The 27,450-nt window shown below is 48.5% G+C and overlaps 2 protein-coding genes across 2 annotated transcripts in view; one reads left to right on the top strand and one right to left on the bottom strand.

Annotated features, from left to right (window-relative positions):
• Positions 1 to 27,450, bottom strand: part of LOC148339076 (pyruvate carboxylase, mitochondrial-like) — a 143,834-nt gene that overhangs the window by 34,677 nt on the left and 81,707 nt on the right. The gene's annotated exons all lie outside the window — the stretch shown is intronic.
• LOC148339077 (leucine-rich repeat and fibronectin type-III domain-containing protein 4) lies at positions 888 to 27,424 on the top strand. Its single transcript, XM_088293804.1, has 8 exons — positions 888 to 1,433; positions 2,175 to 2,861; positions 13,982 to 14,560; positions 14,639 to 14,801; positions 15,019 to 15,189; positions 15,758 to 15,919; positions 17,196 to 17,903; positions 26,020 to 27,424. Exons 3-8 carry the CDS (start codon positions 14,008 to 14,010, stop codon positions 27,329 to 27,331), a joined length of 3,069 nt encoding a protein of 1,022 aa, XP_088149930.1. The 5' UTR covers positions 888 to 1,433; positions 2,175 to 2,861; positions 13,982 to 14,007; the 3' UTR covers positions 27,332 to 27,424.

The following is a 27,450-nucleotide window of genomic DNA, read 5'->3' as shown; positions in this document are numbered from 1 at the left end:
ACGTCACCCACCGTGGGTTGTCGGACGTTGAGGCACAATGCGATGCCGCTTACGCCGCACCGGCTAGCTCGCGTCAGGCTTCACCTGGCTGCGGTGGCGGATAAACACGTTGCCGAGAGAGTCATCAGCGTCAATAATAAATATTTCTGACCAAGAGAGAAAGCATGCTAATTGCTAAACCAACATGAGCTAGTGCATTTAACTCATTCCCTCCCATTGACGGATAAAGACGCTAAAAAGTACATTTATTTTACTTTACTGTCGAGTATCCTTTTCACAGACGTCTCAGCTGGAACTGCGTTCAATTGGACAGCAGAGCAATTAATAATCTGGAGAATTGAGAAAATGGACTTGCACAACAGAACCGGAACCGGAAATGAGGAGGCGTGGCCTATTAGGTTAAGAGTGTATTAATATCGTTTAAAATATTCAAAATGTGTTTGTTTTCACAACAGAGTGCTGTGTTTTGATCTCGACCGTTTTGTTTCTAGACATGAAAATACAGTTTATTGTTTCAGTGTGATTTTATGATACAAAAACTTACAATAAATATATATAAAAAAAAAAAAAAAGTATTTTGAGCCAATTTTTTTATTGTTTAATAAGACCCTCACTTTGAGTAACTGGAATTGACCATCAAAAAATAAAATAAATAAATACATAAAATTAAATTTAAAATTAAAAGTTGCGCCTTGTTGTACTCGAGCCTTGCACGACCGATCAACAGCAAATCCAACATTTGCTCTGCTTGATCATCTTGTGTATTGTTCCTACGCACCATTTTCCATCTCCGTCCTCCCGCATTCCCGCTCCCTCCCCTCATGTCTGCACTCTCCCACTTCATCACTCCGACTCCACATCTCTATCTCTCTCTCTCTCTCTCGCTCGCTCGCTCGCTCGCTCGCTCTGTCACAAATCGGCGCCAGCGTAGAAGGACCACAGTCCCGTCTCCTGTTCCTTCTCAGGCGCCACAAAAACATAAGGAAGAGTCAAAACAAGTCAATCGAGAGGCAGAAGAACGCCGAAGAAGAAGAGGACATTCAGAGGAATACAAGCGGCATTTTCATCCGCGCCGGCCGACTCGTTCCCTCTCATCTCCCCCCCCCCTCCTTCTACATTCACTACCTGCGCTCTGGGATTAGCACGACTTAAATTTCAATCAGCTTCCAGCCAGAGCGAAGAGCGACAGAGGCGGCAGACAGAGCGCCGCAGCTGTCCAGGGCGAGCCAGCCAGGGGGCGGCCGACGGGAGGGGAGGACGAGAGAGAGAGAGAGAGAGAGAGAGAGTGACGGCGAAGAGGAGTGAGAGAGACGAAGGGAGGGAGAGAGCGATGGGTGTTGTTCCGCCGCCGAGTTGAAGGAGCGAGAGCGTGTCGCCAAAGATGGAGATGTGACGGCTTCGGTGGTCGCAGGTGGAATGGTCGGGAAAACAAGGTTAGTAATTGCGCCTCGGACGGCGGGAGGGTTCGGGTTGGTGCGTGAAAGCGGCGGCGAGGGAGGGAAAAGAGCTCGATTGTGCTTTTGGAGTGGCAAAGAAGCACCTTGGTGGGGAGAAGGAAAGGGGAGGGGGGGCGCGAGGGGGGGGAAAAAAACCGGACCAAATCCGCATGTTCAACGCAGGGTGAGAACGCCGCATATGGAAAGCGGGATGCAAATGGTTTTGAGGCACAAAGGCAAAGAGTGAGTGTGTGGCGTAAGCGCAAAAATGATCACGAAATCGACTTGTTCGAGCTGTCAAAGATGATTGACAGGCCGCACTGGAGCAGGCGCACTTTTCAACTGTCTGACATTCACCGTGGAGATCAATAGGCCGGTTGTTTCATTAGCCCGCCCGTGTGTGCGTGCGTGCGCCAGTGTCCGTGCGTGTGTGTGTGTGCTTGAATGCGCTACTTTGTGCGCTCGCGTTTCGACGTGCAGAGAGAAACCAGGGCAGCCTGCAGAGAGACGTTAAGGGGGTCCCAGGACTATCGATCGTCTCTTGACAGACAGGTACTGGAAGACGAGCTGCCAAGGAGCCAGGGAGAATTTACCACCGCCGTCAGGAAGGAACAGATGATGGATAGGCGGCCGTTCGGAAGAAAGAGGGGGGGGGGGGGGCATGTGTGTGTGGGGGGGGGCATGTCGAGCGTGGTGTCACAACAACAGGATACACTTCTTCTTCCTCTTCTCTCGTAGGTCTCTCACCATCACGCCCTCTCGCCAAGGTCACCGAGCCGCCGGCCCACAAATGCGGCGGGGGGGGACGCCGAGCGCAAAGGAGAAACGCCGCCGTTGACGCTCCCCGGAAGTCGCTCCAGGAACCAAGTGGCGCGGGAAAAGAGCAAGTCCAAGCGTGAGGGACGGAGCCGCGACAATGCGATGAAGAAATAAATAAGCAAGGCGACGGCCGGCATGCGTGAGGATGCGCACGTCGCTGCCGTCTGGATTCCGGTCGCTGCACAAGTGAAGCTTTTAAGAAATAAGGAAGTCGTATCGAAAAGGCCTTAAAGAGGATTTCAAGCAAAGTGGATTCTTGGATTCCGACACCACCCTCCGCCCCCTTTCTTCAAAACGGAGGTCTTCATTTCGGAATAACGGGCCAGGATTGGGCGGATAATTGGGAATTTTCCAGGTTCTCTCGCTCACTCCCACTGGCGGAGCTTAAGAGGATATTGTGGAATTTCTCACACCTGGCTGGCTTTCTCGCCGTGGTCTTTTCGATGCGTGCGGCGAGGAGGGCGGGTTTCAACTCAAACGCGCGAAGCTTCGTGAACCCCCAAGCAGCGCAAACGCACCCGGGGGGGGGGAATGTGCTCAACGCACACGCCGACGTCTTGGCCGACATGTGCAGCTGATTCCAGTTGTTAAGCACAGACACAAAAGGTAAGATCCACGTTGAATGGAGGAAAAATTGTGACACAGCAACTCAACAGCGCCACCGGCCCACCGGGAATTTTCACGGCGCTCCAAATGGGCCACTCCGGGTGGCATCCGACAAAAAGGCCAATCGACGTACGCACATTTAGCTCGCTTGTGCCGAATCATTGAGCACATCAATGCACTGACGAAGGGCGGAAGTGGAACACACAAACGCACACCGGGCCGTCCTCTAAATAATAAACAGATGTGTCTTGGTAGCAACATAAGACGGAAATGTCAGCGTGCGCACACACAGGCGGGTTATTTTTACATCTTCCTTTCAATTTCCATCCATTAACACCTCTAATTATTATGATTTTGTTTCATGTTTTATTCCCATGAGAACATCTCTCACCCCTCGTGTGCAAGCGTGCGTGCGAATGTGTGTGCGCCAGATGCTGTATCGCTTCCTCGCAAGCTTCAACGTAATCTGGCATGGCGTGTCGTTTGGGTGTCGCCACGCAGGGATTTGGGGCTCCGGGCGGCAACCTCCGAGGGGGTTTTACATAAGCGCGCTCACACTTGCACTTATTTGGCCCGCTGACACAGGACACCGACTGAGTGGATGTATGGGAGGATGAGAGGGCCGCGAGACACGGAGAGAGAGAGAGAGAGAGAGAGAGGAAAGATAAAGTGAGAAGAGGAGATAATGCAGAGAGAATGAAAAGGGAGAAGGTTGGCGCAACATGATGAGGACTAAGAGGTCAGCAAAAAAAAAAAAAGAAGGGATGAGGGATTCATTGATGGGAGTGTAATAACGGTGATTCATTTACAGACATTTTGATGAGTGACATTATCGAAAGATGAATGAGGAGAGCAGGCAAAGACATGAAAGATGGCCGTCATTATCCACGGGAGCTCCTGATGAGGGATTCAAATTTTGGGAAAAATAGTCTAATTGCGATTTTTTCTTCTTCTTTCCCCCACTTCAATATTGCAATTGCGATCTATGACACAATTCTTTTTTTTCAAAGTTCTCCTTCTCTGGTGAAATTTGTTGTCTTACATCAAACCACATTAAATGTGTTATATGGAAATGTTTTGGTCTCATAAATTAAGATGGTGCTGAAATAAAAGCAAATGAACCATAAATGATTTTGAAAGAGAATTCATTTTAAAAAAATGACTTGTAGTCCATCAAGCATTCGCGATGAGTGTATATATACATATATATATGTATATATATATATATATATATATATATATAAATATATATAGTGCTGTCAAGGGATTACATTTTCTTTACCAAATTAATTGCAAAAATATACAGAATTGATCGCGATATTCATGTTTTTCCATTACATTTTTTCTTTACAAAGCTTGTAACTGATATTTACTCGAGTAAAACCTTGAAATTAATGTGGAAAAAATATGAAAGTATATTTCTACTCAGACTGTTCTAATAGCTTTCTATGCTTTTTGAATACGATTCTTTGCCTGTGAAATATAGGCAAAACGAACGATACACCGAAGACGTACAACTAATATGAAATTTGAATTTGGCTTCGCAAATTATTTGGCATTTCTCTTTTGAGCCGTCCAGCAAATGTTTTGAAGTCAAATGATCTAAAAGCCCGTCCTTGCGACAGTAACTCTCCTCTAAGGTTGACTGCACAGCGAGCAGAGGTCAGCTGCCACAGGAAGTAAATACAACTGAGCTAACTGAGCCTTATAATATGCAAATTAATCTCCATAGTTAATGCTTTAACCTTGACATCCCTAAAACAACTCAAGACTCGACTGCGCCAACTTCTACATTTCTCAAGATATTTGGGTTGCTTTGACGAGCAAGTGCACTTGAGATGCGAGCATTGCACGGTTGCAGCCCAACTTACGTAACAATATCGCCACTCCCATTTGAAAGTCGACTGTCAGCCTAAACCAGGCGTGGTAAAACTATGGCCCGGGGGCCACATGCGGCCCATTAAATCCTTTAATCCGGCCCGCCGAACTTGAAAAAAATGAAATGAATAAACCTTGTTAATGTTTTATTTTCTAAATACTGCGGTTCTTCAAAGACATATAGATCGTTGTAATGCTTTTGTTCACTTTCATTGAAAATTAAATGTTTTTTTTTTTTCTCCGATGAGGTGAGCTCTTGGTCCGGCCCCTCTGTCAAATTTTATAATTTTAATATTAATAATAGTATTATTACTATTAACAATAATATCATTTAATAATTTATTAAGCATTAATTATTAATATTAATATTAATATTACTTAATATTATTATAATAAAAGCAGTTGCGTCCAGTCATTCAACAATTTCATGGGCTGAGCCATTCGGGTATATCGCTCCCGCCATTCGTAGGGCCCTCGGTCTGCATGTCTTTATGACACTTGTAAGTCAAGGTATGTTATGACATCTTGTTCTTTGAGTAAGATATGAACGTATAAGACAACACTGACAGCTTTCAGGACGTAGGAGGCAGCTATTTATGTAGGTGCAGCATTCTGCGTGAAATGCAATTGTTGGCCTTGGCTCAGCTGCATGCTCGACTTGCTCTCGTTGCTGTTTCGCTTTCCAACGTGGGAGACAAGAAAGCACGCGGCACCTTTGCGTAAATGCGCGGCAAACGTGAATTGGCGTTGCTTTCCCGCTGCCGATACATTCGGCGAGCGTCATATGGCTGGAGCGGCGGAAGCATTTGTCATTCCCTCAATTATCCCGTCACTGTTGGCGAGGGCGTCTGCCATCGCGACACGCCAGCAGATGGGGACGCTTGCTGTCAAAATGAGCAGACTGGCGAGTGAATGGAGGAGGAGAAGCGCAAGAGGGGAGCAAATGGCAGCCGGGTTTTGCGGACGGGAGCGACTTTTTATTCCAAAGCGAAAGGGGAGCGTAGCTAACGCGGAGGTTCGGGTTTGTTTTACTGCGGCGAGGTCGAGAGGATGAGTAATTAAAAATGTTAACGGTCTGTTTAGGCACAACAGGCGCCCGATGTGCGGAAGAAAGCGTAACCACGGCAACCGTGGGTGACAGACGGAGGGCTGCTTCGGGAGAGAGCGATGAAAGAAAGCGGGCGAGAGTGGAGGCTCGGGGGTTGGGTGGGCGGTGAGTGACGTGGGTGCAAAATTAAAGACGGCAATTGAGGAACTCAACTGGTGCATTGTGACATTATATGACGGAATCCAGAACAGCTTTATTTATTTTTTTTTTTACTTTAGAGCCATCAATTAAATAAAGAATAGAATAAAATTTCAAAATGCTGTACAACAAAGCGGATAATGGACAGATGGACTAACGCGAGAACCACAGTCGCCGAAGCACGCATTCAACTCACAAATACGAATTCGATTCTCTTTTACTGTCTTCTGGATGAGTAATTTTACGGGATTATCGTCCTTTATCAGAGAAATGGCGGTGACTTGAGATACAAGTTGAATTTGTTCCGTGAACCATCGAAACATTCATATTTCAAATCATCTCCGCCCCCCCCCCAAAAAAAGGGGGCATGACATTGCACTGCATAGAAACAAAGATAATTCTTGAAAAAAAAAAAAAAACGTCAAAGAATAAAACAGTTTTGGTCACACTATCATTGGAATGGCCTTCCTCCTCTCATCTCATCAGTACGGCACTAATATTCGTCGTTCTTGACGGAGGATAAAGAACACGATTGTGAGTCGTGACGTATTGCTTATGCAGAGGTGTTACTGCAACTTTTGGGTTCAAAGGTTTATTGCCCCGCAACATAGGCGCTATTTAGCATTAGCATTACGCTAGAGGACTGAAATATGCTTGTTTTAACGAGACGAGGTCTACTACTCTTTGTTTTTGGGAAAGTTTGACTGCCAAAGTGTTGCGTAATGTAACGTGAGTCGAGTTGAAATCTTATCTTATGTAATCCTTCTTGCCATGGGAAGAACATGGAAGTGGGGTTTACTCTGCATGTGTGTGTGCGCGTGTGTGTGTGTGTAGCATTATTCAATACATCCATCACTGCGATCAACGGCCCTGGTTGACATGTCATCGACTGACCGCGGTAGAAGCTGACTGATGATTGGATAATCATTCCCTTTCTTAAGACCCCCCCCCCACGCCCCCATGCCGAGAATGCCCAATCTTTATACATAAACACACTCATATTTACTTTTGTCAAGCTGCAAACAAGTTGCGCAGTCAGCAAATCAAGGTCCTGAAAAGTGGCCCTGCATGGGGGGGGGGGGGGGGGGGGGCGGTGTTCCGATCACAATTTGCGCAGGATTAGCGCGATTATCGGGCTCTCTGCGCAGCGCCCAAAATGGCATTTCACAGAAAAAGAAAGTCAAGCTGTCGAAAATTGACGAGCTATGCGGCAGCGTAGCGGAAACAAGGTTGCATACTTGAGGAAGACGGGGCCGGGAAACAAAAAAAAAAACAAAAAAAAAGAACAAGGAAGCACATAATGTGCAGCCACAGTTGGCCGGTCAGTTCCTTTGCCGCCACGTGATCACTCATTTCACGGAGGAAGTCTTTCATGTGTAAGTAGGCCAATATGGTATGCACATCAAAAAAAAAAAAATCAAAAAAATCTTTTAATTACAGTTTTATTAGCCCCCAACCGAAACAATGCAGTCGGAGTCGGCCGCTCTCTCACCACGCGCAATAAAAGCGAAAAACAATATCGAGTCGGCTCCGTGGCAGCCGTGACAAGCTCACGACCGGTGAAAAATGACGCGCGGGCCGAGTGAACGTTCCTGCACTCGAGTAATTCGGCGCAACTCAAGCGCCGGGGCTCGACTGTGCCCATCGCTTTGCCGCTTAGCTGCCTTCCAGCCTTACAGATGTTTACACGGGGGCTTTGCTGACAGATAACACTGACATGCTACTTTGCAGTCACTCAGTGACAGTGACGCATTACAAAGGGAAGAAAAAAAAAAAAAAAACGGTGCAAGAGCTAACCTGTGCAAACACGCACACACATGCGCGTGCACGGTGAGCCTGATACTCAAAGCGGCTGCATGGAGGCCATACGAGAAACGGGAGCTTTTCATTCCAGATCATGTTAAAGTTGTGTGAGAGCCAACAGAGTGCCAAAGAAAATCACGGTCACCTCTGTTGTTTGCCACTTCAGTTTATCGTCAGCGCACAAAGCGGAATCCCCCGCGAGCCGCGCACACTTTCCAAGAGGAAGGAACCGGCGACAAAGACGGGGAGGGGGGGAATATTTCACCATTCCACAAAATTTCTGGTCGGGAGAAGCCAAATCCATATTTCCTTGTAAGGGACTCACAAATTGCTGCTCATGCGACCTATTTAAGTGAATTGAGAGATTTATTTCCAAATACGAAGATTCGCGTCGGTGTGCCCTATTTAGAGCGCCTTGTCGTTGCCCGCCACAAGTGCACGCGTGGCGCGGATGAGACGGCAGGGCATGTCCGAGCATTCGGCCAGCAGGTGGAGCTGGGCTTCGGGTTTCGTCGGCTGCGGTAGAGTGCCTCGTTGTTGGCCGCAAGTGCACGCCAGGATTTGGAGGCCTCATTTCATAAGCTTGCCAGTTTTTTTTAACAAGGCTCATGAGCAGCATGTCCACAAGTCCCGCAGCCCAGTCTCGACTATCACGAGGACCCGTCCCAGAGCAACATTTCCACCCATCGGACAGAGAAGATAGAACGCCATGTAGCATTAGTTTCCGCACTTATCTCGGCAATGAAAAAAAAAAAGACAAAAAAGACGACCTGCGCTTAAAAAGGCAGCACTTCAAAGCACTTTTATGCTCGTAGACGCGCCACAGCAGTGCCTTGCTATCCCTGACATCAAAGAGCCGTTAAACACCCAAAACAAAATGCTCTTTATTCCGCACGGTGGCCATTTTCGAACAGCGTTGGCAAATTGGCAACGACATGATGCAAGGTTCTCACAATAAAACAGCGCTTAATTGCTTTTTCCACCAAACAAACAAAGACGGGCCAGCGCAAGGGTGGCGAGGCTTTTGTCTCTTGTTGCATCATTTCCAGTAAGCGCGCTCATTATCTCGGGTCCATGCTGCCGGGAGACAACCGCCACGGATCCGGGGTGTGCCCCGCCGCTGTAATCAGACGTTCACCTGCGGCGATGCCGTCGCTGGGCTCCTCCCACAAAACTCATTTCTGGCACCGCTCGCCATCTCGTTAATCAAATCGCCCCTGCGCTTCCTTCCTCCTCTCGCTGCGACGTTGATGGATGGCGGCCTTCACCAGTTTATCGTCTTGACATATTTCTCGGCCCACCTGTTTAATGACACGCATTCATACCGGGTCGCTTCCCCTCTCGATACCGATTATTGGCAGTCATGGAGGCCGATAACCGATATTTTAAGCCGATATTCATTGGTTGAAAAAAAGGGGGTAAATGGTGGTGGTGGTGGGGGGGGGGGTCGTAACAGAAAATAATTGAGAAGCACTGACTTAGTCTAACAAAAAGTTGCACGGAGCTCCCAGGCTCTGCTGCATGTCCTATAGTTCAATAAAAACAAACTCATCTTTAAAGTTTACTATGGCAAATATTTTGGGATTATTTGTGAGGTGTAGTAGACTGACATTTAGCAAAATTTCGGCAAAGTCTGTTGCCTCCCGTACTGCGTGTATCTCGAGGTGAAAAAACAAACGGGCAGTTTACTGCTGATTGGCTGCTCCCCACTGCACAAGGAACCAATCAGAAGATGCTGTGGGCGGGCCAATCTGCTTCTGCAGGCAGGGCCACGAGCACAGCAGAGAGCGAGAGAGAAGGAAGTGTGCTGCAGCGAGCCGAAATAAACCAGATTTGAATTAATCGGCCTCGAAAGTTGAAAATCGGCAAAATGCCAAATATCGATCCCGATAATCGGCTTGGCGATAATCGGTCTATCACTACCCCATACCCGTCTTTCTTCGTGCCTCACCCGCAGTAGATGGCCCTCATTTGTGACCCGTTTTCCAAATTGCTGTTCCTCTCGCTGTGCTATCTATAAATTGCGGAAGGAGTCTGCGATTTGACAGGGGAGTGACAAAGAAGTGATAGTATCAAAAGGATGAGTGGGCTTCCATGCACACGACTGCCACAACAAGAGGCTACGTGGGCGCTGTGTTCTTCCTCGCCCGGAGAAAGAGCGAAAGAGCGAGACAGAGAGCGAGATAGAAAGAGAGGGGGGGGGGGAGTGAGAGAATCTGTCGTCCTCACTATAATTACGACTGTGTGGGAGACTGTTGTGGTGCATGCAAACGCACAATTAATATCGAGGGCATTGTGTGATTGAAATAATTCCTGGCTCTGACTCCACTTTATCGCTGCCTTTTTGCGTGTTTGCGCACGTGAACATGTCACTTCTTTATCAGGCGCTTTTTTTTTTTTTTTTTTTTAAATCGCCAGTGCGCCCATCAGATTGGAGGATCACGATAAGTGGCTCGTGGGCGCTAATACCAGGCCTTCACGTTTCTCAATACCGCAGCGCTCGCCATTTGGATTCCATTAGGGACTGGTGGCATTTAGGAACGCAACAGTGGCTGCTCCAAAGGACAACTTGATGAGAGACTACACATGCAAATATAAACACGCGCACACACGTACGCAATGTGTTTTAAGGTTCTAAATTGTAGTTGGCATTTAATGAGGGCTTGACATTTATAGACCTCAGTGGGGGATTACGGACTCAGGCCAAAAGAAAATGAAGTCCTAAAGTGCAATAGGTCTGCTTTGAGGAAACAACAGACACTTTCGACTTTGAACTAGAAGCCTCGAGTGCTTTTTAATTGCAAAGGTTGAAATTTTTAATGACTTTACTCAAGCCTAATTTGACCTCTTAAATTGACGGGGGAGATGCGGGGGCTGGAAAAGGAACTTTTGGGGAAGTCGGGAGTTCAGTCAGGGGCAGTTTCAGCCTCACAGCTGTGACTCATGCGCCAACATGGATGTTCCAAAGACTTCTTTGCGATTACGCTGCGGGTTCATGCGGGGTAGCGCAAGCGAGACATAGCCCGAAATAGACGGAAGGCAGAAAAACAAAAACAGAAAAAAAAAAATCGAATAGAACACTGTGGACACTAATACGGCGCATATCCACATGACCAAAATTGTGCCCTGCCGTTTAAGAAAATAAAACCCACCATTTTCAAGTTCAACTAATCAATCGGCTTCTCAACATTTCCACAGATGCTCAATGGGGTTTAGATCAGGGTTCGATGAAGGCCACTTCAGAAGAGTGCATCGTTTTGCTGTTTACCACTTTGGCCTTGCGTCAGCGTTAGAAACCGCATGACCTGCGACATCACATAACCGAGCCCGCTGTTGGCTTCACAGCGGGTACGGTGTCCGGTTCTTTGCACACACGGCGCAGGCAAAATTGTTCTTGCCATTTTCTTCAAGACAGCCAAAGAAGAAGGAAATTGGGACACAAGCATTGTGGCTGGTCAATTTGCAGTGGTGGGCGGTCAAGGCCTGCTCTGCTTCATCTTCACTTTATAATTTTATAGAGAGAGAAAGAGAGAGAGTTAAAGAGTTGGATTAGGTCGTGTATGGCCCAGGTACCAAATGCAGGAAGCGCCACCGGCCACCACCCATCAGAAAATCAATTAGTGAAGTGATGAGCCTGCGTTGCTAGGAGGACGACACAGAAGTGGAGGCGGCAAACGACAGCGGTGAAAATGAACGGGACAAAGAGCCAAGCGAATCTCAGAGGGCTCACATCGATCAGCTTGCGTCCTGGGGCGCTGTGGTCCCGCACGGCTACAGACACAAAGGCTGCCGCCAAAATCCAAGGGTCACGCAGCGGATGACGGCGGAGCTGGGTTGAATACGGCAGGTGCAAAGGTGCACGCGGACCGAGCTTGAAAGGCAAGCGAGGAGGCGCGGCGTACAAAAGATCGGCGAGAGACGAAAAGACGTGGCGAGGCAGAGCGGTGACTGATAACGCTGCCATCCTCGGGTTGCCTCAAGGGCAGACGAGACAGTGGGGAACAGATTGCGGGAATAAGACAAGGAAATTGTCGAAAGTTACAGCACCGCTAGAGGCACAACGGGTTCGAGACGGAGCCAAGTGAACAAGATGGAAAACACGAGGCGCGGCGCTTCTGCAAGAGATACGCGCTCGACAATTGATGACAACGAGTGATGGGACGCCGCAGGAAAGACGGAGTCAATTTCAGTCCTCGAAGGTACAATCAAATTATCGGAAGTACTTTGGACGGAGGCAAAAATGTACAATTCAGTTCCCGAGTCGGAAGAGGATGTGAAAGTGGAACGATTTGATCTGAGGGAGGAGGGCAGCAGGAGTCAATGAGTGGCAGGTCAACTTGGAGTAGATTTCCATTACTTCGTGGTGGGCGGTCAAGGCCTTCCAACGCAATCAAGAAGTCATGATCATATTCTTCACGTTGATGTCATATTCTATCCTAGTGTTGAATTTGTAGGTGAGTTTTTATCCAATCAGAACTCAGCGGGCTCGTGTTGCCAGGCAGATTTTACAATACCAGTAGCACGCGCTATTTGTCCGAGACCTTCAGATACAATCGTGCGGGCGTCTGTCTCAAAGTGGCTTTTACATTTGATAGACGGTTGCGATAGCCAATCAGATCACGAGTTGATGACGTGGGATTTATTCAAGTCGGACTAAGTAGGACTTCACTGAAGGCCTACGTGTGAAATGCACGGCCCGCCTCCACAATTACTAATATGAAACGCTCATCCTTGAGGCCATTCTGCTTTTTTACCTTTTGTGTTTATCGGAACAAAATGAGCGATTTCTTGTCCAGATTGCACATTCTATTAAAATGGGCAACCGATCAAAGAAAAAGTGCCGTGCTTGACAAAAATTGGTTCCATGTTCAGCCCCGTTTGTAATTAACGCCACTGAGGCGTCTTTAATCTCGTGTTTCTTGCTCGCTGCTTTCGTGGCGCCGTTCTTATTTACTTATTTTTTTTGCAGATGGGAAAACGTTAAACTTTTAACACAAACGAAAGATTCCTAAATTGGACACGCTTGAGTCACATTTTTGAAAGAGTGACAAATCAAAGCGTGATGATAAAGATGATAAACAGTCTTCTGGTTCCACGCGGAATGAGCAAAATTGACGGTAGCGGCGGCATTAAGTGCTCGGTTCCGGACACGACTTCGCTGACGACGTGACGGCCGTCGCCTAAAGTCTAAACATGGCGTCTGAAGGCAGGGCTTCTGCCACACTCGCTGACCCCCTCCGGATCCACGTTGCTAAGGCAACCCATACGCATGACAATCAGCTTGAGTGACTCATCTCTACACCTTGTCACGCCATCCGCCGTGACATCAAGTGTAAACATTGCCTCGCTGTTTTCACACGAGAGTCGCCGCACAATTGCGGCAGTTAAGGCCGGTGACCCGATTCAATTCCTTGACCTGCAGCCTTGAGAAACTGTCCCGAGATAAAACACATGCCTAATCCTCTCTTACCGGTTTCTAGGTAACCGTTACCATGGGGACTGGCTGTGTTCAGCCTCGTGGGGTGGTTGGGGTGGTTTTTCAAGGCAGGAGTGACTGAAAAGTGAAAGGGCTTGCTTGAAAGTCCATACAAGATCGTACACGTAGTCAGAAGGCGGCTGATTTCGAAGGCTACTGGCCGAGCAGCAGTACAACTGCTATTCAACGGAACTAGTGACATTTATCGGCATCTGCCTTTTTAATAACTTTCAAGGCCGATAAATTAAAATCTAGTTCATTTTGGCTCGCTGCAGCACAGATCTCTCTCTGCTGTGCTCGTGGCCCTGCTTGCAGAAGCAGATTGGCCCGCCCACAGTTCAATCTGATCGGTTCCTTGGATCAGCCAATCAGCACTAAGCTGCCTGTTTGCTTTTTCACCTCGAGTCACACGCACGACGGGAAAGGTCCCGCGAGCATATGAAGGAAAGGAAACAGACTTTGCAGAAATTTTAACAAATGTCTACTACAACTCAAAACTTAAAGAAAATGATTTGCTGTAGTAAAGTTTAAAGAGATGTTTGTTTTCATTCAAGACATGCAGCTGAGCCTGGAAGCTCTTTTTTTCAACAAAAGAATATCGGCTTCAAATATCGGTTACCGGTCTCCATGACTACTAATAATCGGTACCGGCCGCGAAAACAAAAAAGCATATCGGTCTATCACTAAACTTAACATCTTTTTCTTCTTTTTCTTTAGGTCTGTGGATAGCCTGGCTTTCTACCATGCCTGCCCCCCCAACCCTAAACCCCAGCAGACAGAAGCACCTGCCTCACACACATCCCCGCCCCGATCGCCGGCTAAAACATTCCACCTTGGCCGCATCCACCCTCTCGCTCCCACATCTCGTCTCATCATCATCCCACGTTATCCCCTGCGCCTGCTTGCGAGCCTCAAAAAGAACCCTTCCGAGCGGCGTCCAGTTTCCCGCCTTCTACTGGCTGACCCTGGTCACATGCTGCCTGCTGCCCTCTCTGATCGGCGCCGGGGAGACGTGGGGCGTGGTGTCGGCGTGTCCTTTCCACTGTGTGTGTAGGAACCTTTCCGAATCACTCAGCACGCTGTGCGCCGACAAGGGTCTCCTCTTTGTGCCCCCGCACGTTGACCGGCGCACCGTCGAGCTGCGGCTGGCCGACAACTTCATCACGGAGGTTGGAGGAACGGACTTTGTCAACATGACCGGACTGGTTGATTTGACTCTGTCCCGAAATACCATACACCTGATTCGACCGATGGCCTTTGCCGATCTGGAGAGTCTACGCTCTTTGCATCTGGACGGTGAATAGAATTACCGACCTCGAATCGGCGATACCCACCCACTGTAACCGTCACCTCATGTTCCTCTTGTCTTTGCAGGTAATCGTTTAACAATAGTGGGCCCCAGAGACCTGGCAGGGTTGGTGAATCTTCAACATCTGATTGTCAATAACAATCAGTTGGTCAAAGTGTCCGTGCAGGCGTTTGACGACTTCTTACTCACGTTAGAGGATCTCGACATGTCCTACAACAACCTTGGAAAGTAAGTTCCAAAGGTTCAAGGGTGCCTTGACACACGTGGTTAATTTTTTTTTGCTTTAGGTTGGAAGCCAAAATTTAGAGTTACGATTGAGCCTCGGATATGTCGCCGGTCCCCACAAGTCACAATGTCGCCCGTCCTCACTAGTCACTCCGTCAGAGAGTACACAAGAGTACCAATTCTCAGTGGTGCTCAACAATCGTCTGTTTGATTTCAACAGGGTACCGTGGGAGTCCATTCAGAACATGGCCAGTCTGCACACACTGAACCTGGACCACAACCTCATAGACCACATTGCGGAGGGAGTCTTTGGAGAGCTGTATAAACTGGCCAGGCTGGATATGACCTCCAACCGGCTCAGGACCTTGCCACCTGATCCCCTCTTTGCAAGGTAGAGCGCAACGTTATTCCTTCCAAAATATTGCGCTCCAAACTGTTAATTGTCAGATTATTCACTCTTGTTGCGCCACAGAGATACACAGACAAGACATGTGAGCCAGCTGTTCAAGGGAGGGATTAGCAACATCTGCTGTCCTCATTCCATTTCGCATACATGACTGAGGCATCAGCTTGTACTCGATTGTATGTTGCAGAGGCGTAAGTGGCTTCAGGGTGACTGATAGAGGCCCTGACAAGTCGAGAGATCGCGTTTATAGACAGGCGACTTGAGAATATCGACAGCAAGTAAAACAACTACGGAGCTCCAACTGTCAAGCAAACAGCAGCTGTGACAGACTCAATGAACTCAGCGTGACTGAGATTTTTTTTTTTTTTTTGAAGCAATTTGAGAAGGATTGCATTCTTTCTGGCAGACAAGTTGGTGATGAGTAAGTGCAAAGCAAGGACTGGTACGGAATGATTAAAAAAAAATATATATATATCCAAATGATTTTTTTCTGTGTGTGCGGATTATATTTTTGGCGATTAACGACTCTGACCTGTTTTCATAACATTCTCAGATCGCAGACAGGTGCAATAAGCCCCACCCCTTACAACGCCGTCATTAGTCTGAATTTCGGGGGAAATCCGCTACACTGCAACTGCGAACTGCTGTGGCTTCGGCGGCTTATTCGCAGTGACGACATGGAGACCTGCGCCACGCCAATCCACCTTGCTGCAAGGTACGTCTCCGCAGCCTTCCCTTTTATTTAAAGTCCATTCCTCCAGTCAAATCCAGACTCGGTGTTTCGTATCTCTCACGATAGCAAACCAGCAGTCCTTTTAGTTTGGAAAGCAGACCGGGTTTGAGTATCCGGGCAAATGCACAGCTGCAATTCTTATGGCTCCGTAAGTGGACAATTAGAAGTGAAGCACAAACTTGTAGGTCTTCACAACTGAACTGAATTGAGGGATAATGCGCGGCTAATAGTGATACAGTGACTGCACCGTAATTCATGGATATGGAACACCGTAAAAGTCATTACGCCGCTACTTGGCGTCATCCCCGCATTTATCTTCCATCCTTTTCCAAACTAAGTGTGTCATTAAAATGACGCTGTGCCAGCAAAGTATTGAGGAGGAAAATGAGCAACAGCTGGCATTATCTTTTACTGTACGCTAGTAACTGATAACTACTCTTGTGAAAAATTACAGGTCATGCAAATATGGATACCGATGTGATCCATCTCCTCTTCTCCCCTCCTCATCTCAATGGTCTCCTCGCCTCTCCTCTCCTAATCTTGACGGTCTCCTCTCCTCTCCACTCCTCTCTTCTTCTCTCCTCCCCTAGCCTCCCCTCCCCTCCTCTCCTCTCCCATCTCCTCTCCTCTCCACTCCACTCGACTCCTCTCCTCTACTCATCTCAAAAGTCTCCTCTCCTCCCCTCCCCTCTCCTGTCCTCATCTCAACGGTCTTCTCTCCTCGCCTCTCCTCATCTCCAAGGTCTCCTCTCCGTTCCTCTCCTCTTTTCTCCTCCCCTACCCTCCACTCCCCTCCCCTCTCCTCTCCTTTCCTCTCCTCATCTTGACAGTCTCTTCTCTGCCCTCCGTTGGGCTCTTCTCCTCTTCTCATCTCAATGGTCTCCTCGCCTCTCCTCTCCTAATCTTGACGGTCTCCTCTCCTCTCCTCTCCTCCCCTAGCCTCCCCTCCCCTCCTCTCCTCTCCCGTCTCCTCGCCTCTCCACTCGACTCCTCTCCTCTACTCATCTCAAAAGTCTCCTCTCCTCCCCTCCCCTCTCCTCTCCTGTCCTCATCTCAACGGTCTTCTCTCCTCGCCTCTCCTCATCTCAATGGTCTCCTCTCCGCTCCTCTCCTCTTTTCTCCTCCCCTACCCTCCACTCCCCTCCCCTCTCCTTTCCTCTCATCTTGACAGTCTCTTCTCTGCCCTCCTCGTTCTCCTCATCTCGACAGTCTCCTCTCCTCTCCTCATCTTGACAGTCTCCTCTCATTCTCCTCTTAGGTACTTCTGGTCGATTCCTGAGGAGGAGTTTACATGTGAGCCGCCCCTCATCACCCGCCACACTCACAAGCTGTGGGTTCTGGAAGGCCAGAGGGCCACCCTCAAGTGCCGCGCCATCGGAGACCCGGAGCCGGTGGTGCACTGGGTGTCACCGGACGATCGCATCATTGCAAACTCATCGCGGACCAGCTCCTTCAACAACGGCACTTTGGATATCTTAGTGACGGTGGCCCGGGATGACGGGGCCTACACATGCATCGCAATAAACGCAGCGGGCGAAGCCACTGCTACTGTAGACTTGAAAATAATCCCCCTTCCTCACCGAGGGGGGTCAGGTGGAAACACAGGGAATAACAATGTGAACAACAGGAATGTAACCAACGGGATTTTACGAACTGATCCGGGATCCTCGGATATCAGCACGGGGAAAAACAACGGTGCGGGGCGAGGAGCCGACGTGGAGGATGAGAAAAAACGTGGCGGCGAAGATGACGAGGGCGACAGCGGCGGGGCTCCCGAAGGAGAGCGGGCCGACGAAGACGAGGATGAGGACGGGGACGAAGAAGACAGGAGGACGGTTGGCGTGCAAGGAATAACCTCCACCTCAGCTCAGGTCCGGTGGGATTTGGGACGTTTGTCTGGAGCGTACGTTGTGTGGATGTATCAGATACAATACAACTGTACAGCCGATGAGACGCTCATCTACAGGTCAGTTCAACTTTTGTCAACATAATCATTCATTTACATTTTGCATTAACCAATAGATTGGTCAGAATTCGACCGATTCGGTTGGTTATGAGACTACCAATTTTATTGGCAAGCGAAACAACCAATGAAATTGATTACAGCGAGTAGACTTCCCTAGCCCAATTGTTTTGCAATATTCATGAGCAGTGCGTGGTATCGACATATTGAGGACATCGATATTAATTTACAATTAATTTAATGAATTTTAGGATAAGCGGCTTGGATGGATAGATTATTATTATTACTATTATTTTTTTATAATTCAAGTTTTTTTACAAATTTGAACCCTTAACCCGGACTAACGGAGGAGAAACTTCACACTTTGTTTTATTAGAGTTTATATTTATATATATATAGTTTGTATTGTATTGTTGCTAGAGATGAAGCAACAAGGTGGACGACTGCTAGACAGTGCAGAGGTTGTCGGTTTGAATCCAGGCTCTGACTTTCCAGTGTGGGTTTTCTGCGTTTACTCCGGTTTCCTCTCACATTTTATAAACATTAGTGGTAGATTAATTGAACACTCAAAATTGCCCCCAGGTGTGGATGGTTGTTCATTTATGTGCACCCTGTGATTGTTTTTATTTTTGTTTGTTTTTTGGGCAAACTAAAAAAATAATTATCTTGGTTAATTTGTGTCAGTTGGCCAGCTCACTAATCTAGATTGGTTGGAAACATGACAATTCGAGACAATTGGTCGGATACATAACAACCAACTATAGTGGTCAAATATCAGCAAATTTGAATTACATTGAACCAATCCGATTTTCGGCTGTGGTCAAACTCATTCAATCCATAAAACATATTTATACACGTTTTCAAAAATGTAGTCCCCGCCTCCCAAAGACGTATTTATACGTCTTAGCCTTTTTTCTTTTTTTTTTTTTGCGTCCTAGCGCCATCTTTGTATAGCATTAGAACACATTATTCTGTTGGCATCGCAAAATCAGTCAAAATCCAGAAAAACGCTGGAATTGAGGGGTAGCCTCTAGTGAAAATTTCGGGGATTAAATGAGTTATGGCTGTCGCTCAAGATACAAGATATACAGAAACGGCATCCCTCAGGTATTGATGAGACAAGTCGAAATATGACTTCCAAGAGCTCATGCATTCACAAAAAATGAATGAGGAGAAGATGCTCGTAGTTTGAATATATTGTCATGACAGAGGCAGGTTTTAGCACCGGCGATGAGGCTTGAGAGGACAGTGCGGAGGAATTTGGAACTAAGAGCAAGATCTGAGATTGACTCTAAACAAATCCCCATGGGAAAGATTAGAGTGAAAGGGAGGACGGTTGAAAGGGAAGAAAGCGGGTGAGGCTGAGGCTAAGAGAGAGATGGGTGGGCTGAATGGTCCTTTAGGAAAATGCAGCAGGAGGGGAAGTAAATCCATCAGCGAAATAGAGTTAGATGGAAAAATACATCTGGGATGAAAGCAGCGGCTCGGTGGAAGATGTAATGAAAGATAGAAAGGCAGGAGAGCATCTGCTTGGCAAAATCGCGGGGTGGCGAAGAGGTGAGGGGAGGCGTGGAAACGGGAATAAGAATCAAGGACGCTCAAGAGAAACAGAAACAAACACAGAGTGTTCTTTTTTCCCATCAGCACACGCGCAGCAATTAAGCAGGGAGAACTAATTAAATAAATGATTGAACTGAATGAGATCTGAGCTCCCTTGCTGATCAGCTCCTCTAATTTCTCCGTGGCAAATATTGTAATAATAGAAAAAAAAGAACGGGGCTCGCGACATAAAAGGATATGCTTTTTCTGCAGAAATGCAAACTCAAGGCAAAGTCTTAACTCATTCACTGCCATTGACGGATATAGACGCTAAAAAGTACATTCATTTTACCTGGGCTGATATGAGTGATAGACCGCTATGCTTTTTTCAGGGCCGATACCAATACCGATAATTGGTAGTCACGTAAGCCGATAACCGATATTTCTGGCTGATATTCGTTTGTTGAAAAAAGGGGGGAAATGATGTCAAAATTTAAAAGAATAAAAACTACAACATTTTTAATGCGTTGAAGCACATATTTATGAAACAACTTTGGTGATTTACAACTTGCTAAAGCTTTTTTAGATCTAGTAGACGGACGTTTATTCAAATTTCGGTAAAGTCTGTTGTAGTGAATGTGACTCGAGGTGAAAAAACAAACAGGCAGCTTACTGCAGATTGGTTGCTACCCACTGCACAAGGAACCAATCAGATGGTGCTGTGGGCGGGCCAATCTGCTTCTGCAGGCATGGCCACCAGCACACCAGAGAGAGAAAGAAAACTGTGCTGCAGCTAACCAAAATAAACCAGCTTTGAATTGATCGGCCTTGAAAGTTATTAAAAAGGCCGATGCTGATTATCGGCAAAATGCCAAATATCGGCCGCGATAATCGACCCGGACGATAATCGGTTCATCGCTAGCTGGTGTTAAAGACAAAAGGTTGACATGCCAATCGTACAAAGCGAAAAGTAGAGCATAAGTTGAGGTGTGTGGTGTGTGCTTTGTTAGAAAGAAAACAAGTCAGCAACATAATGACGCTGTTGTAGAGCTCGCTTGCTAAAAAGGTGAAAGAGAGAGAGAGAGAGAGAGATTGAAAGAAAATGACTGATAGAGAAGGCAAGACGTCAGAAGGCTTTAAGAGGCAAAGCTGGCAAATCAGTTCTCTGAGGAGCGATAAAGAGAGAAATGAGGGAAGCGTATGAAAGAAGACACACCACAATGGAGCCGCTATAGATTTCTATCACGCTATTAACGTGCCCGTGCTCACCGCAATATCGCACCAGCGAGCGGCCGCAAAAGCACAGCATCACCTTTTTTTTTTTTAGATTGTTGTTTCGCCCGCCATTGGAATAACAAAAACAAAACCACGAGAGCAGAGCCCACCCCAGCTCGGTTCGGTACGATATACATTTTGAGGGTAGCGAAGAAAAAAAAGAGCTGAATGAGATGGCTTCAAAGTGGCCGCAGTTGCGACTTTCTGTGTCTGCCAGATTGAATCATTTCTTCAAAAGGTCAGCGGCACCGGAGACACTGCCTGTCTAATTTGGACGGCGTGGTGTGACAGGGCCAGGTGGGATGGCGAGCGTGTGGCATCTGTTTGGAACCGCTCAAGCTGTCACGGCCTGAAATGATCATACGAGCCCGCATCCTGGAGCTTGGCCGGCGCGGTACACGACCACGCCGTGGGGGGGGGGATTGCAAAAAAAAAAAACAAAAAAAAAAACGTCACAGTGGGTTCCGTTTAGGTGCACCCCCCACCCCCCCCTGAAGGAAACACAACGGGGCGGGGGTGATGTCCTTCCATGTTAATGAGGCACCACTTAAATGCACCCACGTGGTGGCCAACGGGTCTCATATCTAGACCAAAACACAATTATTCCAGCATCGTGTTTGTGGGCCGGGGAGTTTGGACTTCAGATTTCAGTTTTGCTGGAAATGAAACCCAATGTTATCCATCCAGACATTATCTGAGCCGCTTGTCACGCTCACAAACGCACCTGGGGACAATTTTGCGTGTCCAATAAACATACCATTAACGTTTTTGGAACCTGGGAGGAAGCCGGAGCACCCGGAAAAAACCCACACAGGCACGGGGAGAACATGCAAACGTCACATAGCAAGCTCAGAGCCGCGATCGAACCCACGACATCAACTAGTTGCCCAACGTGCCGTCCAACCAAAGTTATGACCCCTAAAATAGAGATAGACTGATGTGCTTTCTTCAGGGCCGATAACGATTATTAGTAATCAGGGAGGCCAATAACCGATATTTGAAATCGATATTCATTTGTTGAAAAAAGGGGGAAATGGTCAAGTCGTATAGTTCAATAAAAACAAACATCTCTTAAAAGTTTACTCCGGCAAATAGTTTTCGAGTTGCAGTAGACTGACATTTATTCAAATTTCGGCAAAGTCTGTTATAGTGCGGGTGACTCGAGGTGAAAAAGCAAACAGGCATCTTACTACTGATTGGTTGCTGCCCACTGCACAGGGAACCAAGCAGATGTTGCTGTGGGCGGACCAATCTGCTTCTGCCGGCAGGGCCACCAGCATACAAGAGAGAGAGAGAGAAGGAAGTGTGCTGCAGCAAGCCAAAATAAACCAGATTTTAATTTATCGGCCTTGAAAGTTATGAAAAAAAAGCTGATGCCGAATATTGGCCCTGATAATTAGCCCGGCCCACCACTACGCTAATATATACAAGAATGGATTCCATGATACACTTTGAAGGCGTTTGACTCCTATTTTTCTAGCCCAAATTTTCTTGCCCCCAAAAAAAAAAGCGGGGGCAGCAACGTCCTCGCCATTAAAGTGCAGCCACCAACAGGAGCAACCTTCCCGCTGTGCGATCCAACTTTGAAAGCACCACAAGTGAGCAGGAAACGCCGCAGCGTCGAGGAAATAACGAGAATGAAAGTGGATCACAGTCACAAAAGAGAGCCTGACATACATCGGAGAGGAAACGCGCTGCGAAGCCGACACACGGCGACAAGGCGCCAATCGCAAAAGCCGAGCGGCAAGAATTTAAGGGGACGTTCGTTATGCTTCGGCCGCACTCTATCCGTCTTGTTTAATACTGCTTAGAGAAACTCTGGCAACGCCCTTTGCAAGTCGTGTCGCGAATCCAAACACGGGGACGAAAGGACACACACACACGACAAGAATACGATCGGTTTGAAACGAGCAACAAACCCAGAACGAGGTGAGCGGGTTTCAAGCAGTCTTTCATTTGACAATTGATGAAAATGTTTACGACGGTGAATAACACAAGGCGATTAGGAAGGAGTCTTGAATGAGAAGGACGGACCAAGGCGAGTGAATGATGATCCTGAAGAGGGGGGGGGGGCTGCTGGTTGGTGGCGGCTAGATAGGCAGCAAGCCTGATAAAGGAGAGCAGAAGAAGCGCTCAGACACAATTGCGGCAGACAGCCGACAAGCGAGCAAACACGGACGAAAAGGGTAAACAAACTTGATATGTAAAAGGAGGAAATGAGGGCAGCCGAGAGGAGATAATCGTTCCGTTGTCCCGCCTCCTCCTTCTCCTCCTCGCTCGGCCGTCTTGCTTGCTGCAGCAAACAAGTCGCAAGATCGAGAATAACGCAGCATCTTTTCCCCGCTCTCATGGGCACTAATAATAACTTGTTTCTATGCCACCAGTTACGACTAAGCCCCTCCCCCACGCCAAGACGAGTTGACGTTCTCCCGGCATCGATGTTTGCGCGCGTCAGAGCGAACGGCAATTAAAAGCGCCGAGACGAGCGCGCACCTGGCATGCGATGTTTACCGGGGTGTCTCCAAATAACACAGTGCCCAGACGACTCATCGATTTCATTTTGGGTCACCTCCATCACGGTGGTTTGGGGGGGGGGGGGGGGGGGGGGGGGGGGTGCAATTTGCGAATCGGTTAAAACGCCTCCTCTTGGCAATACATCGCAAACCGGGGTGGTTCGCACATTTCCGTGAATTGTGTCTGTACATTTGGCGTGGAAAAAGCCATTCAAGAGATTCACGGCCTCATAAAAAAAAAAGGGGGGGGGGAGTGGGGAAAGAGGAAATATAAGATGGAGGTAAAGGGAGCAGCAAGGGGGGGGGGGGATAAAGAAGGAATGATCGGTGGGGAGGAGAGAGCGAGAAGACGTGACCTTGGTTGTTAAATAACGCTCCGCACAGATATCGCAACGGCTAATGGAGATGTAGCGCAATGTCTGAGGGGGGAAAAAAAAAAATAAATAAAAAGGCGGAAGGCAGGAGGCGCGAGGTCAGGAAGCGTCCGGGCCAGGAATGCCAAAAGAATTTGTGGCTCACGGAAGAAACAGCTTGGAGGTGAGAGGCGGGGCAAAGAGATAAAGGTTGGAATAAAAAAATAAAAAAAAATTAAAAAAAAGCGAAGAACCAGGAAGAGGAAAACGAGTACGATCAAAAAAACGATGAGAGGGTTTGGTAAATGGCAGGATGAGAAAAGTTCTCTCAAGGTGTTTGCGTGTGTCCCACTTTTGCATGCATAGCATTCGAGGGGGGGGGGGGTGTGCTTATTTTAATCCACACAGCAAACACATTTGCAAAGTACGACGGCGTCGTGCAGAATACAAATCAAACGCCCCTTGGAAAGACTTTCAACGGCAGAGTCCTCCACGTTTTATTTTTATAATTTTTGGGACATGTAAGCCACTTGGCGGGCGCTTTCTCGCCTCGTGTTCACTCCGCGGCGGCGCCGTTTTCACGACGGTGTTAATCATGTGACCTATGCCAGCTGATGCCGCGTGAGGCAATTCTTTCCACTTCGAGTGCGCCGCTATTGGGCCAAGTAATGAACCTTTGCCATGGCAACGCGCACGTGCCCCCCCCTTCCCGGGCGGGAGGAGGAGTTCATAAGTGGATTTCTGTCGGCATTAAATGTCAATCTATGGCGACTTAATGACATCTGGACATGGCCGCTTTAACGAAGGAAGGCCCCGGACGGGCGTTCAGATTAGTCGCCGACTGGCGTGGCTTTACTTCATTTCGCTTCACCGTAAATTTCGTGCGAGGTCTTTTCAGGCTGATTAGTCGTGTGATTGATTTGGTCGAAAAACAAAGAAGAGGTAACAGCTCGCTCGCTCGTTCTGGCCACCGACACATGAAAGCGAAACAGAAAAAGATTTTCGGCAACAACACAAACACGATTGCCCACACGGGAGGGTGAGAGCGGAGGCCAAAGTCGCTCCCGCCAGCACTTGAGGTGCGCTACATTCTCCTACACGTACAAAACACAAAACATGCTCATGCTGTTAGCTGACAAATGCGTCATTAGCTTTGGTGGCTTTGGTGCTTTTCAGACAAATGATCCAAAATAATAAAACTTAATTGATATAAATGCAGCTGGAGGTGCCGAGGACTAAGCGCAGCCTCGGGGACGGGGGGGGGTCGTGCCTTTTCTGTTGCCGGTCCTTCCCGATGGAATGACCTCACATTTACCCGTTCACCACCAGAACGCACTTTTTGACTTCTATACTCGTCAATGGCAGTGAATGAGTTCAATGGTAGGCAAGCCCCGCCCCCTCTTGGTCCACTTTTAAAACTCGTTTGAAGACGCATTTCTATTTTTTAGTTTTGAAATCAACATGAGGCTGTCGCTGTTCTGCTGTTCTTCTGTGCGTTGATGTGTTTTAGTTTGTGTTCGAATTTCTTGAGATTTGAAAATGATTAGAATTATCTGAAAGTGAACTCTAAAGCGAAGTTAGTGAAGAGAGGCCAAGATTGGGCTCATGGGATCCGTCTTTGGAGCTCCAGTTAAAAGAAGACCAGCAGCATTATGGAGCAACTGGAGAAACTAGATGGAGGACTGGCTGACTCCAAAATGAAGTGTACCACAATAATCTAGCCTCAATGTAACGGTTTCTAAATGCTGCTGGGAAAGAAAGGGCTTCACTTTCTAATTTCAAATTTCAAATTCAACTTCGAGACTGTTGGCTTTAGATGAGATGCCAGTGGGCCGAGGTCAACGGGGTTGAAACTAGAAAGGCCACTGGGACCGACCACCATGACTTCTGTCTTCTTCTCATTAAAATTCAACAAATTAAGAGACATCCAGATTTTTTTCTTTTTTTACACCACTTTTTCTTCCGAGTCCAAACAAGCGCTTGCCGATGCCACGTTTACAGTAAGCAAGCGCGCTCGCTCGCTGCCTTGTGGCAATATATCGGCACATTACACTTTGTCAAAAAGCCCTAAAATGCCTCCGCATTACTGTAATCTTGCTTGCACCTAAAATGGCCTCTTATGAAGTGCGGAGGCCCACAAAATGGCCTGACATTTGCTTGCTCGGGCAATTCAAGTGCAAACGGCGCGTGCACACTCTCGCTCGCACGCACACACACACAGTTCTCTTTTCATGCTCCCCGGGGCAACGCTTCATCAATAGCCTCATTTTGCCTTCGTGCGGTAGTCACTCGTGGGCTGTTTTGCTCTCCTTGCCGCGGTTTCTCGCAATACTTAACAATTTCTCATCACAACGTGGCGGGCCTTCGCGAGATTGCGGCGCTTTCATATTCCGCCAGTTATGAACAAGCATAACCTTGTTTTTCTTTCGCCCTCTCCAGGATCCTCCCTTCCACCAGTGACCGCTTCCTGTTGAAGAACTTGGTCTCCGGAGTGGATTACAACTTGTGCGTGCTGGCCATTTTTGACGACTCCATCACGGCGCTGGCCGCGACCAAAGTGCTGGGCTGCACCGCATTCTCCACCAAGGACGTTTATCCGGCGTGTAGCTCGCTGCAGGCTCACTTCCTGGGAGGGACGCTGACCATCTTAGTGGGCGGCGTGGTGGTGGTCACCCTCCTCGTGTTCACCGTTGCGTTGATGGTTCGCCACCGGGTGTGCGATCACTCCGACCACATGCTGTGTCACAACGGCAACGCAGAAGCGGGAGTCGGGGGGTGCGGTCAGGGCGGCGCCGTGGCGGCTCGCGATAAAGGAGGAGACGGCAGCGGGTGCTACCAGTCCAACGGCGCCGGGGACGTGATGATGGTGGTGCTACCGAATGGTCTGCCGGCCAAGAGGACCGGGGAGGGCGAAAAGGACAAGGAACCTGCCGAGTCGGCGGCTTCTCTGCCGCCAAAACTGCCCCCGAAGCCGAGGTTCAAGCCGAAGGTCAACCTGGAGCAGTTTCTTTCGGCCGGGGGCGTGGTCTCCACCATGGCGGGGGCAGGGGGGGAGATGGCCTTGGTGGTGCGGCAGAGGAAGTTGGACAAAGCGCCGCCGTACACGGCGGAAAGTGACAGAACTCTGCTCGACTACTCCCCCGCCATCTCATCAACGCTGCCCCGCCAGTCACGCTTCAGGGAAGGCCCCAAACCCCGTCTGGAGCGAGAGCTGACCAACCGTGCCAGCTTCTCCTTGGCAGCCCCCCTGAGAGACTCCGATATGCTGGCCTGGAGGATTACGTCTCCCGGCAGGGACAAATGGAACTCGTCTCAGGCTTATCAGAGCCCTTTATCCCCCCTCCACCCCGCCTGCGGGGCGGTCAGCAAACGCCGCCACTCGTTGGACATGGGCTCCTCCGTCGCCCTAGCAACCGACGCCGCCGCAACGGTGGCCAAGCGCTACGGCGCCATCAGCTACGCCAAGCGTCTGAGCGTGATCTGGACCAGGCGCAGCCAGTCGCTCCACGGAATGCTGGTGCAGTGCGCCTCCACCGCCAGCACCGGCTCGTCCACCACCAGCGACGAGGGCGAAAGCGCCGGCCCGTTCGGAGCGCGATGCCAGTTCCAACGGGGGTACATCCACGCTTACAACACAACCAACTCCAACTCCAACACGGGGGTCGCCATCGGGAGAGCCGGAAGAGATTGGGTGAAGGAGAAAGGGAAGGATGGGAGGAGCGCTGAGGAGCTGGAGGAAAGTGTCGTGTAGAATGTTGGCGGACGGCAAATGACGGAAGGAAGATCGGATCTGAACAAAACGACGGAGGGACGGAAACTGATTTCACTAAACGCAAATCTAGATGGCCTTGGAAGGAAACAGCTTTGGGG

Source organism: Idiotropiscis lumnitzeri, chromosome 4 (genome assembly GCF_059441095.1).
Source record: "Idiotropiscis lumnitzeri isolate Australia: NSW breed Sydney's pygmy pipehorse chromosome 4, RoL_Ilum_1.0, whole genome shotgun sequence".
NCBI classification, from domain to species: Eukaryota; Metazoa; Chordata; class Actinopteri; order Syngnathiformes; family Syngnathidae; genus Idiotropiscis; species Idiotropiscis lumnitzeri.
This window is presented reverse-complemented; position numbering and strand designations above follow the sequence as displayed.